The sequence below is a fragment of the Trichomycterus rosablanca genome, chromosome 6 (assembly GCF_030014385.1).
Source record: "Trichomycterus rosablanca isolate fTriRos1 chromosome 6, fTriRos1.hap1, whole genome shotgun sequence".
NCBI lineage: Eukaryota > Metazoa > Chordata > Actinopteri > Siluriformes > Trichomycteridae > Trichomycterus > Trichomycterus rosablanca.
Window position 1 is genome coordinate 3,111,319 of NC_085993.1, and position 13,795 is coordinate 3,125,113.

General features: G+C 42.0%; 2 protein-coding genes across 3 annotated transcripts in view; both read left to right on the forward strand.

Annotated features, from left to right (window-relative positions):
• LOC134316703 (zinc finger protein ZFP2-like) overlaps positions 1–13,795 on the forward strand; it is a 445,247-nt gene that overhangs the window by 28,382 nt on the left and 403,070 nt on the right. The window lies entirely within an intron of this gene.
• Positions 1–13,795, forward strand: part of usp13 (ubiquitin specific peptidase 13) — a 51,581-nt gene that overhangs the window by 9,182 nt on the left and 28,604 nt on the right. For both annotated transcript variants that reach the window (XM_062997265.1, XM_062997267.1), the window contains exons 3-9: positions 723–783; positions 4,204–4,325; positions 8,444–8,586; positions 11,318–11,502; positions 11,585–11,679; positions 11,759–11,949; positions 12,985–13,056. In XM_062997265.1, the coding sequence (XP_062853335.1) occupies positions 723–783; positions 4,204–4,325; positions 8,444–8,586; positions 11,318–11,502; positions 11,585–11,679; positions 11,759–11,949; positions 12,985–13,056 (869 nt within the window). The remainder of the gene's footprint in view (positions 1–722; positions 784–4,203; positions 4,326–8,443; positions 8,587–11,317; positions 11,503–11,584; positions 11,680–11,758; positions 11,950–12,984; positions 13,057–13,795) is intronic.

The following is a 13,795-nucleotide window of genomic DNA, read 5'->3' on the forward strand; positions in this document are numbered from 1 at the left end:
TAATACAACAGCTGTAGCTTCAGTAGGCAGCAAATCATATAATATTCCTCTATAGACAGTCGAGAAAGAAGCTTTCAGAGCAATAATTAAAACACTGGATTCCAGGTTTGTTATAGGGGGCGAAAATACTTCAGGTCAGTTGTTATAAGTGAACTGGAGGCGGAGAGATTTAAAGTCGTCCACTTTTCTACAACAGACCTGTGGTCAAATTGTACAGTGGAGTTTGCAAACATCGTTTTATTGGTTAAAATGAGAGCTAAGGGTAATTGTACAATACTTAAATATTAAATAAACAATAAACATCGTATATATTGAACCTTTTTTACACTGATTCCATCATATATTGTGTCATTTTGTGGGGCCGAGCAAAGCCTATAGTCCTCAAAACCTTTATTATATATATACATGCTGAAATTACAACCTTTCATATTCTATGTACTTATGACAGTAAAATCAGCCACAGACATATACAAAGTCCCAGTCATACAAAAAAAACATACCGTGATATACCATGAAACTGTCAGAATTTTAAAAAATACAGTGATACAAATTTTTGGTCATACCGCCCAGCCTTAAAGGACGTAATAATTATTATTTGGATGTCACATCCTGTTCTATCATTATTTTTAGAACTGACATGTATTGTACCACAGCTGATTTGTACCGTTTTGTTTTTCTGTGCTTCTCTTCTGTATCGTAAATTATTTTGTCGTCTTCCACAGAAAGCCACAGGTGCTGCTGGGGGAGCCGCGCCAAGACGACGGAACGGAAAAGTATTTTTAGGTAAGACCGCCAGAACACGGTAGCCGTACCATTCTGCCGTACCATTGATCTACTGTGCTCTGAATTCAGTCGCTAAAGTACATGGATGGAGTATTTAAACATTTTTAAAATAAGTGCCATTTTCTCTTCCCCCTCAGTCCTCCCCTGTCAGGGCTAAATTTAGCTCATTTATTTGTATGTGCGGTTAGTAACTGTGCTAAATCTAAAGCGCCACATGCTCGCTCTGGACAGATCTGCTGCTCAGGGTTGGTTTACAGTCGACTGTGGGGCTCGTCGCTGCTCCCATCAGCTGCTCTGACCTGTCAACCCTCAGGATAACACGCTCATGTTGTCGGAGGGGTGACGTAGAACGGCGGGCAGGTGGTTCTCGTCCTGATGGAGGTTCAAACAATCCACAAATTACTAAAATTTTTTGAGCAAAAGCTATTTTCGAGTACACTCGTTGCTAACAGGTGTATATCAATAATTATATTAAATACTCTGTATGCTTCCGAATTTGTGAGAACAGTTTGGGCAATGACCTCCCCCCTGGGTGTGAAGTGAGGTCTAAAAAGACATGGTTGGATGCATTTGATCTGGAGGAACATCAGGGCCTGCATAGACCAAGACCAGGTCAGGTAGTTACTGCTTACACAAGATTCATCAGTTCAGATTTTTAATGTCAAACACAGTCAGGGACGATTTTGTGTCTCCAATTCTCCTTACTTGCACGTATTTGGAATGGGGAGAACATGACCTAGAATACTCCACCTGGGAATCGAACCCAGGACCTTCTTGCTGAGAGGTGACAGTTCTACCCACCAAGCCACTGTGCCGCCTTGAATAGGAACATCATAGCCTGTTCTCGCGAATGCTCTTCGAATGGGCACAATTCAAATTCTTCAAATTCCCACAGTTTAAAACCTTTAAAGCCTTCCTAGAATAGCAGAGACAGGGAGAACAAATTCATGTTAATGCCCATATTTTTTTGGACGTCCAACTAGCTCACAATCAGGTATCCACATACTTTTTGACCTTGTTTTGCTATCACAGTTTTGTTCATGAAATAACATGAGCCACGTCACCTGTCATAACCTTGCTTGAGGATTCTGTATTGGCACGTTGACGCCGTATCTTTTTATCAGCATGGTGATCTAATCAGCCAGAACAGCCTCATGTCACGGGACAACAGAACATAAACTGAACCTAAACACTGGAGATATTTTTTCTCCAGGTTAGTCATCTCCCATTCTCAGTGTATGAGCTTCTCTCGGTAGCTGATTGACAGAAACATCTCCGGTCTGGAATGGTGAACAAATGTGTGCGACGACAGCCGAGCACCTCAACAAGCTTTTTAAAATAGTATTAAACTAATAAACCGTATTTCTATTGAATTCTTGTGTTGAACACTATATGACCTAAAGAATCTGGACACCTAACCATGATCTGGCTGGACGTCTGAGTTGGACCCCACAGAACAGGCAGCATTTTGGACTCTTATCTGTAATAGGACATGCCCATTCCACTAGAACAGCATATGTGAGGTCAGGTACTGGAAGCACTGGCTTGCGTTCAGCGTGCCAGTTGACCACCGTGTTGTTTAATAAAGTTAAGGTCAGGGTTCTGTAGAGCTCTGTTTACAGCCACTGGATTTCCTCCACGCTAAACTTGTCAAGTTATGGCTACATGAACCCGTGTACACGATGACACGATCAATCTGGAACTGGAAAGGGCCTTTCCCAAACTGTTGCTAAAAATTTTAAGCGTATGATTGATTTTATATACCTGTTTACATCAGAACTGAGTAATTAGGGGGGGGGGGGGCGGCACGGTGACTCGGTGGGTAGCACTGTTGCCTCACAGCAAGAAGGTCCTGGGTTCGATTCCCAGGTTTAGCGGTTTGGGTCCTTTCTGTGGGGAATTTGCATGTTCTTTCCGTGTCTGTGTGGGTCCAAAGACTGGAGATACAGAATCGCAACTACCGTTCCTGTCATGAACCAAAGTGTAAAACATCACCTTAACAAAATTAGTAGGGTGTCCATACATTAAAACATTAGACGTTACCCCAATCTCCAAACAACCTCCAACATCAACATTAGAATCTAGGAGATGACCATTAGTTTATGGTCATTTGTCTAAAATGAGAAATTATTGTAACATATAAAGTTGAAAGTTTGTTTTGCATTTGTAAATGACGTCTTAAGATTTCAGTAATTTCCGCAACTGTTCTTTTTCTGTGGCTAAATTATCAGGACACTTCTTTGTCAAAAAATAAATTTATGGCCGCTCAGGTGGCGCAGTGGTAAAATACGCTAGCACATCAGAGCTGGGCTTCCGAATACATCGTTTCGAATCTCAGCTCTGCCATCCGTCTGGGCTGGGCGGCCACATGAACAACGTTTGGTTGTTGTTCATACAGGGTAGGGACCCGGAGAGGGATCTCATAACTGGTGCAATTACGACCTCTGCTGGCTGATTGATGGCGTCTGCACAGAGTTGAGGAATAATGCTGATCAGGGTGTGGCTATCTGAGCACAAAGCTGATCCGCATATGAACTCGCCTCGTGCAGGTAAAAAGATGCAGTCGGCTACTGCGCATGTGTCGGAGGGGGCGTGTGTCAGTTCGCTCTTTTCAATCAGGGCGGGGGTCAGCACCAGTAGAGAGGAAGCGTAACGCAATTGGGTAAAAATTGGATGCGCTAAAAGGGAGAAAATGCATTAATAAATAAATAAATACATTTATGAATTCATTTATTAGTTGGATTTCTAAAAATCTGCTGGAACTTGATGATTAATTTGGTGACATAGAAGGTTATAAGCGCTGGACCGGCTCTGCAGTGTAATGTGCAAGCCCATCACTGCTGAGATCTCGGAGGGTGTGTGTGATAGTCTCAGCTCTCCTCCGCCAGCGCTGGAGTAGTACGAGTGGCAGGAGAACTTGCAATAGAGGAACTGGCAGTGACTAGACTGGGGCAGGAATCCCAGCTCACATAAATTAGCTGCTGCTGGAACAGTGGTGACGTTTGACTGTCCTCAGTCAAACGAGCTTTAAATCATCCAGAGGCTCCTGTTATTGTTTCATTGTGATCTGATACAACCTTTCTAAGCTATAAGCTGGGGGTTATTCACGTATGACAGTCTCTGTGCAGATGCTGGTATAAAGCTCGCTTGACTGTGGACAGTACAGCTTCAAATTTGAATGTTTTAATCAGTATATTTTTATAAACTTCACAATAAACAAATCAAACAACTTAAAGTTCAAGTAGATTTTGCACAGACGTATGTTCCAATCATTCAGTCCCTGAAAAAGAGCAGATGCAGAAATTCTTTGTCATTTTATTGCCAGATTTTATTGTTTTGCTATTTATTTATTTATGTATTTTCAATTGGCAGGACTTTTGCTATATTGATGTTTGTGTGTCTCTCATTTCATGTTTTAAGATTTAGAGCTAAACCGGGATTTTAATGGCGATGATTATGAATATGAAGATGAAGCCAAGCTTGTCATATTCCCCGACCACTTTGAAATCCCTTTACCAAATATTGAGGAGTTGCCAGCCCTGGTCAGTGAGAGTGAAAGTGTGTATGCAAGCCGCGTGTGTCGTGTGTACGTGCATGCGTAATGTCTGATCTGAGTTTGATTTAAACACTACTGTCTCCTGCTTCAGCCCGAATCTCTTTATTATACACACTGTAACTACTGAGTTCTGATTCTTGCATATCGTCATTTGCATTTGAGGCATTTAGAGGACGCTTTTTATCAAAGCAACTTACAATTATGACTGAATACAATTGAGCAATCGAGGGTGAAGAGTGGAAACTTGGCTGAGGTGGGGCGTGCACTGGCAACCTTTTGATTACCAGCCCAGTATCTGATAGAAAGTGGAATTGTTTGTATCCTTAATAACAACAACACATCACACTACCACCACCACGTTTCACTGGGGGTAGTGTGTAGTGCTGTCTCCTCAAAGCAAGCAAGGGCCTGAGTTTGATTCCCCAGCTAGGCTGCCAGGGTCTTTTTTTGTGTGGAGTTTGCATGTTCTCCCTCTGTGTCCATGTGGTTTCCTTCCACAAGTCTAAAGACCTGCAGTCAGGCCAACTGAAGCCCTAAATTGAGTGTGAATGTGTTTATGTCTGCCCTGTGATGGACTGGTGACCTGTCCAGGGTGTTTCCTGTCTTTCGCCCCATTGAATCAGACCCACCACAATCCTGACCAGGATGTTTTTCTTGGACAGGATTGGTTTTCTAAACACTTCGCCATGTTAAACATCTGCTTAGCCATAGTGCTAATGCTGAGTAATTCTCTCTAGTGTGCCAGCCAATAAAAAGCTACTTTAATAACTCGGCCATAAAATCTAACTAATGAAAATTAAACCAGGTTAGTTTTAATCGGTAAATTGTAAAATATATTGAGAACTTCTTGCTTATTTAATGCTTGGACAGCGTCAGTGGTGTTTCCCATTTGTTCCGGCTCTTGGGATTTAAATGCATGCGCTCTTTCTAATGAACTCTCACCTTTTACTCTCACATTATACAAATGCGGGGACAGATCAGACATTATAAGCATCTCAGCACTGGAACCATTGATTAATCTTCTTATTTAATACACTGAAGTTAGACGTGTGTTTGAATCACCAGCTTCAGATGAATGTTTTATTGCATGCATCACGCATTCTGCAGAATCTACATTCTGTTTCCTCTTAAAGCTGCTTGTAGTTATTTGCATGTCATCTCCAAAAATGCTCCTTTCCTTTCACATGCTCCTGTGTTCAGCGGTCACCACAGTGGATCTTTCTGGCCCGCGTACTTGATTCAGCACACAGTTTTTATGCCAGATGCCCTTCTGACACAACCCTCTTTTCTTTCTTCTGGGCTTGGGACCGGCATTGAGAGTGCACTTCTAATAACTAGGCTGTTTACCCAGATAGTGGGCTAGTGTACACTGATCAGCCACAACATTAAAACCACCTCCTTGTTTCTACACTTACTGTCCATTTTATCAGCTCCACTTACCATATAGGAGCACTTTGTAGTTCTACAATTACTGACTGTAGTCCATCTGTTTCTCTGCATGCTTTTTAAACCTGCTTTCACCCTGTTCTTCAATGGTCAGGACCCCCACAGGACCACCACAGAGCAGGTATTATTTAGGTGGTGGATCATTCTCAGCACTGCAGTGACACTGACATGGTGGTGGTGTGTTAGTGTGTGTTGTGCTGGTATGAGTGGATCAGACACAGACTAAGAATAGTCCACCAACCAAAAACATAACAGCGGCCCGTGACCACTGATGAAGGTCTAGAAGATGACAAACTCAAACAGCAGCAACAGGTGGACCAACTAGGTAGGAGTGTCTAATAGAGTGGACAGTGAGTGGACACGGTATTTAAAAACTCCAGCAGCGCTGCTGTGTCTGATCCACTCATACCAGCACAACACACACTAACACACCACCACCATGTCAGTGTCACTGCAGTGCTGAGAATGATCCAGCACCCAAATAATACCTGCTCTGTGGTGGTCCTGTGGGGGTCCTGACCATTGAATAACAGGGTGAAAGGGGGCTAACAAAGCATGCAGAGAAACAGATGGACTACAGTCAGTAATTGTAGAACTACAAAGTGCTTCTATATGGTAAGTGGAGCTGATAAAATGGACAGTAAGTGTAGAAACAAGAAGGTGGTTTTAATGTTATGGCTAATTAGTGTATATATACTGTATATATACAGGTCCTTCTCAAAAAATTAGCATATTGTGATAAAGTTCATTATTTTCCATAATGTAATGATAAAAATTAAACTTTCATATATTTTAGATTCATTGCACACCAACTGAAATATTTCAGGTCTTTTATTGTTTTAATACTGATGATTTTGGCATACAGCTCATGAAAACCCAAAATTCCTATCTCAAAAAATTAGCATATCATGAAAAGGTTCTCTAAACGAGCTATTAACCTAATCATCTGAATCAACAAATTAACTCTAAACACCTGCAAAAGATTCCTGAGGCTTTTAAAAACTCCCAGCCTGGTTCATTACTCAAAACTGCAATCATGGGTAAGACTGCCGACCTGACTGCTGTCCAGAAGGCCATCATTGACACCCTCAAGCAAGAGGGTAAGACACAGAAAGAAATTTCTGAACGAATAGGCTGTTCCCAGAGTGCTGTATCAAGGCACCTCAGTGGGAAGTCTGTGGGAAGGAAAAAGTGTGGCAGAAAACGCTGCACAACGAGAAGAGGTGACCGGACCCTGAGGAAGATTGTGGAGAAGGGCCGATTCCAGACCTTGGGGGACCTGCGGAAGCAGTGGACTGAGTCTGGAGTAGAAACATCCAGAGCCACCGTGCACAGGCGTGTGCAGGAAATGGGCTACAGGTGCCGCATTCCCCAGGTCAAGCCACTTTTGAACCAGAAACAGCAGCACTGGACTGTTGCTCAGTGGTCCAAAGTACTGTTTTCGGATGAAAGCAAATTTTGCATGTCATTTGGAAATCAAGGTGCCAGAGTCTGGAGGAAGACTGGGGAGAAGGAAATGCCAAAATGCCTGAAGTCCAGTGTCAAGTACCCACAGTCAGTGATGGTCTGGGGTGCCATGTCAGCTGCTGGTGTTGGTCCACTGTGTTTTATCAAGGGCAGGGTCAATGCAGCTAGCTATCAGGAGATTTTGGAGCACTTCATGCTTCCATCTGCTGAAAAGCTTTATGGAGATGAAGATTTCATTTTTCAGCACGACCTGGCACCTGCTCACAGTGCCAAAACCACTGGTGAATGGTTTACTGACCATGGTATTACTGTGCTCAATTGGCCTGCCAACTCTCCTGACCTGAACCCCATAGAGAATCTGTGGGATATTGTGAAGAGAAAGTTGAGAGACACAAGACCCAACACTCTGGATGAGCTTAAGGCCGCTATCGAAGCATCCTGGGCCTCCATAACACCTCAGCAGTGCCACAGGCTGATTGCCTCCATGCCACGCCGCATTGAAGCAGTCATTTCTGCAAAAGGATTCCCGACCAAGTATTGAGTGCATAACTGAACATAATTATTTGAAGGTTGACTTTTTTTGTATTAAAAACACTTTTCTTTTATTGGTCGGATGAAATATGCTAATTTTTTGAGATAGGAATTTTGGGTTTTCATGAGCTGTATGCCAAAATCATCAGTATTAAAACAATAAAAGACCTGAAATATTTCAGTTGGTGTGCAATGAATCTAAAATATATGAAAGTTTAATTTTTATCATTACATTATGGAAAATAATGAACTTTATCACAATATGCTAATTTTTTGAGAAGGACCTGTATATATATATATATATTGTTATTATTATCATTATTTCTGGGGTGAATTTGCCTTTTACAATCTACAGTACACCCTTGACTTCAGTAATCTTAAATGCTCTTCAGATAGTGCTTGTTGACTTGAAATTAGAAATTGCTGAAGTATTTCATTAACATCAGGTATAACAGGACTGGCTTGGGTGTTTCTGTTCCCAGAATTTAGTTTAATCGCATGTTACTTCTCTAAAATCACATGCTTACCTTATAAACTTTATGATTTTCTGTTTGTTGTGTCTCGGTTGCTCCGGGTTCAGACCCGCATGGCTTTTATAAACATGTCTGAACGACGGTACAGAGCGTGTAAACGTGTTCTACGTATATCCGTCCCATTCAGGTGACCATTGCGTGTGATGCTATACTAAATGCTGCGTCTGCCTACAAGAAGCAAGAGCAGGATTCATGGGAAGAAGAGCTTCAAGTGTCCAAACACGCCAGAAGTCTCAGACAACAAGACAACGGGGTGCGGATTCCTCCCAGGTTAGTACCATGTGGGTGCGGTATCAGATGGACCTGCTGGCAGCACGGGCGATGGTGTGGGGGTGTTCAGAAACCCCTTGATATGCTGATATGATACCTAGACTTCACACACTTGCTTCAGGGTTCTCGATATACAGTGTATCACAAAAGTGAGTACACCCCTCACATTTCTGCAAATATTTCATTATATCTTTTCATGGGACAACACTATAGACATGAAACTTGGATATAACTTAGAGTAGTCAGTGTACAGCTTGTATAGCAGTGTAGATTTACTGTCTTCTGAAAATAACTCAACACACAGCCATTAATGTCTAAATAGCTGGCAACATAAGTGAGTACACCCCACAGTGAACATGTCCAAATTGTGCCCAAATGTGTCGTTGTCCCTCCCTGGTGTCATGTGTCAAGGTCCCAGGTGTAAATGGGGAGCAGGGCTGTTAAATTTGGTGTTTTGGGTACACTTCTCTCATACTGGCCACTGGATATTCAACATGGCACCTCATGGCAAAGAACTCTCTGAGGATGTGAGAAATAGAATTGTTGCTCTGCACAAAGATGGCCTGGGCTATAAGAAGATTGCTAACACCCTGAAACTGAGCTACAGCATGGTGGCCAAGGTCATACAGCGGTTTTCCAGGACAGGTTCCACTCGGAACAGGCTTCGCCAGGGTCGACCAAAGAAGTTGAGTCCACGTGTTCGGCGTCATATCCAGAGGTTGGCTTTAAAAAATAGACACATGAGTGCTGCCAGCATTGCTGCAGAGGTTGAAGACGTGGGAGGTCAGCCTGTCAGTGCTCAGACCATACGCCGCACACTGCATCAACTCGGTCTGCATGGTCGTCATCCCAGAAGGAAGCTGACGCACAAGAAAGCCCGCAAACAGTATGCTGAAGACAAGCCGTCCAAGAACATGGATTACTGGAATGCCCTGTGGTCTGACGAGACCAAGATAAACTTGTTTGGCTCAGATGGTGTCCAGCATGTGTGGCGGCACCCTGGTGAGAAGTACCAAGACAACTGTATCTTGCCTACAGTCAAGCATGGTGGTGGTAGCATCATGGTCTTGGGCTGCATGAGTGTTGCTGGCACTGGGGAGCTGCAGTTCATTGAGGGAAACATGAATTCCAACATGTACTGTGACATTCTGAAACAGAGCATGATCCCCTCCCTTCGAAAACTGGGCCTCATGGCAGTTTTCCAACAGGATAACGACCCCAAACACAACCTCCAAGATGACAACTGCCTTGCTGAGGAAGCTGAAGGTAAAGGCGATGGACTAAACCCAATTGAGCACCTGTGGCGCATCCTCAAGTGGAAGGTGGAGGAGTTCAAGGTGTCTAACATCCACCAGCTCCGTGATGTCATCATGGAGGAGTGGAAGAGGATTCCAGTAGCAACCTGTGCAGCTCTGGTGAATTCCATGCCCAGGAGGGTTAAGGCAGTGCTGGATAATAATGGTGGTCACACAAAAATATTGACACTTTGGGCACAATTTGGACATGTTCACTGTGGGGTGTACTCACTTATGTTGCAGCTATTTAGACATTAATGGCTGTGTGTTGAGTTATTTTCAGAAGACAGTAAATCTACACTGCTACACAAGCTGTACACTGACTACTCTAAGTTATATCCAAGTTTTATTTCTATAGTGTTGTCCCATGAAAAGATATAATAAAATATTTGCAGAAATGTGAGGGGTGTACTCACTTTTGTGATACACTGTACATAAATCTATATAGTCAGGCAGAATTATTATTCTTTATGTTTTTATGTTATATTTGTTTGCCTGATTTTTAGGCTAGTGCCCCTCCTAACCTGGAGATAAAAAAGGAATGGTATAAATGTGCTTTATGATATTAAAATGAAACGAGACTCCAACAGACTACCAACTGTAATCACTTCTAGGGTGGCTTAGCTTAGTTCTAAACAAGAGGACACATACTTATGAACATTTATTTTTAAATAATGACAATTGTAGCTCAGTGGTTAAGATACTGAACTAGTAATCAGAAGGTTGCTGGTTCAAGCCACACCACCGGCGAGTTGTCACTGTTGGGCCCCTGAGCAAAGGCCCTTAACCCTCAATTGCTCAAATTGTATTCCATCATAACTGTAGGACTGTTAGAATGTAAATAATAATTTAGCAGATGGTTTTCTTTAATTTTTTTAGTTTTTGGTTCTTTTCTAAGCAACTGCGTGATCCCAACAACATAGTACCTTTAAATAATTATATATACTAGTATAATTATAGTATATTCTAGTATAATTACTAGTATTAGTACTAGTATTAGTCAGATTTGTAGACTAACTAGCTTGTTGTTCCGTTTTTTTTTTACATAGTACTTAATGTACAGTGTTTTGTTTGTATAGGGCCACACGGTGGCTAAGTGGGTAGCACTGTGGCCTCACAGCAAGAAGGTCCTGGGTTCGATCCCCAGGTGGGGCGGTCCGGGTCCTTTCTGTGTGGAGTTTGCAGGTTCTCCCCGTGTTCGTGTGGGTTTCCTCCAGGTGCTCCGGTTTCCTCCCACAGTCCAAAGACGTGTAAGTGAGGTGAACTGGAGACACTAAATTGTCCATGACTGTGTTCGATATAACCTTGTGACCCGATGAATCTTGTGTAATGAGTAACTACCGTTCCTGTCATGAATGTAACCAAAGTGTAAAACACAACGTTAAAATCCTAATAAACAAACAAACAATATTTGGTGTGTGTGTTTGTGTGTTTAGTGGCTGGAAGTGCTCCAAGTGTGAAATGCGAGAGAACCTGTGGCTGAACCTGACCGATGGATCGGTCCTGTGTGGGAAATGGTTTTTCGACGGGAGCGGAGGGAACGGACACGCCCTTGATCACTACAAGGAAACCAACTTCCCCCTCGCCGTTAAACTGGACACCATCAGTCCAGACGGAGCAGGTCGGTACTTAAATCGCAGGCATGTTGTAATAATTGCTGTGGTGTTAATTCAACCTAATAACGCTGATGTCTTTTTTTATAGACATTTATTCCTTCGATGAAGAAGAAGCCGTGCTCGATCCTCACATAGCAGAACACCTAGCGCATTTTGGAATAGATATGCTAAAGATGCAAACGGTGCGTTACTGTTTATTCATACATAAACTTCCCTATGATCTACAGTACTTTACTATACAGATGTGCTTTTCTCCATTAGACAGAAAACGGGCACCACACAGATAACCATGTGCAGCTCCGCGCCACTGAGTGGGAGCTGATTCAGGAGTCCGGACTCAAGCTGAAGGCGGTTTACGGTTCGGGGTACACGGGCGTCAGGAACCTGGGCAACAGCTGCTACCTCAGCACCACAATGCAAGTGCTCTTCAGTATCCCAGAATTCCAGAGGGCGTAAGTATTTATTAATAATTAATTAATACCATTAAAACAATAATATATGATATGGTGATTGGTATACATGTTTAATTTACTAAAGCTGTAGCTCGTCACACAAACGGTGCCTGACTTGGCTGAGAGGGGTTCCATGCGCTGTGTGTTGCGACACATTCCCCTCATCACCAGTATTAAAACATGACCTGTAATTTGAGCCGCAGTCGCCCCTCAGTCTGGTTGTACCAGTTGTTGTAGCTGTTTATGCCATGGTTCAGACCATGCTGTTTTGGAGATATTTTGACCTGGTTGTCTGGTGATTTTGATGTCATCAGTGATAGGAATCAAGTAGATAGACAGACAGACATACATACAGACAGATTAGATGATAGATCAATCAGGTAGATAGATAGATAGATAGACAGATACACAGACAAAGTACACAGATGGATAGATGGATGGATAGACAGACAGACAGAAAGACAGACAGAGATAGAGATGTAGATATAGATAGATAGATAGATAGATAGATAGATAGATAGATAGATAGATAGATAGATAGATAGATAGATCAATCAAGTAGATAGATAGATAGACACAGACAGACAGACAGACAGACAGATAGATAGATAGACAGACAGGAAGATAGATAGATAGATAGATAGATAGATAGATAGATAGATAGATAGATAGATAGATAGATAGATAGATCCCTATAAATGCTAAAGCCTAAATTATACAACAATGAAGATTGTGACTAAATAAATAATATAGTAGACTAAATAGTTGTAATCTTTTGATATCATTTGATGTTTAAACATAAAGGTGTTAATGTTTAGAAATCAATACATACAAATTTTAATCGCATATTTAATGGACTAAAGTCTATTAATTAACAAAAATAACATAGGATTTTTGATACAATGCTTCTTTCCTCTTACTGCAAGTATATAGTGTGTTACTACCCACATCTGGTATCTACTGTATTTGCTCATGTGATTTTAGGTTTTCACATTATTATTCCAGTGTGACACATTTTAAATGATTGATTTCTAGGTATGTTGGGAATCTACAGAGAATATTTGACTATTCACCCCTTGATCCCACCCAAGACTTCAGCACACAGATGTAAGGAATGTAAATGCATGTGCATGCTTATATTTATCATATATTCCATTTCACATCATGCTATACTGGTAAAATAACTACCACTGCCTCTGGGAACTGGTCTGTGAGGATTTTTGCATGTACTCACTGTGACCATGAGGGTTTTCTTTGAGAACCCTGATTTTCCAACACCTGTCAAAGGCACGCAGCAGGTAAATTAGCTACTCTAAAATAGATGTGTGCGAAATTTTGCCACATGGGCTCGGGAACCAGAAATGCAACCTGAAACCAAAAAACACCACCGAGTTCTCTGAGCCCAAGCTCATCTCAGATGGACCTAAAGACAGTGGAAATGTGTTCTGGGGTCAGATGAGTCAAAAATGAAAAGGACCATCCAGTTCCAGTATAATGTGTTCATATTTACTAAATACAGTAGACCCTTGACCTACGAACGGTTTACCGTACGAACATTTTGGGTTACGAACTATTTTTTTTAACTTAACGTACGAACAAATTTCGGATTACGAACCGAAATTCGCGAAACACGTGACGTCACGAACAAGTTGACTCCAACCGTCTCTCTCTCTATATCTCTATATTCATTCACAGAAAAGTGAATGAATGATTCGCATGAATAAATTTTGTCTGTTTTTACTGTGTTACTGATAGTAGCTCTGGTCTTTCCCCCCCAAACTGGCCCAATATCTCTTGTTGTAGTTGCACCTATGGGTTAGGATTAGGTCACAAGGTCATTCTCCTG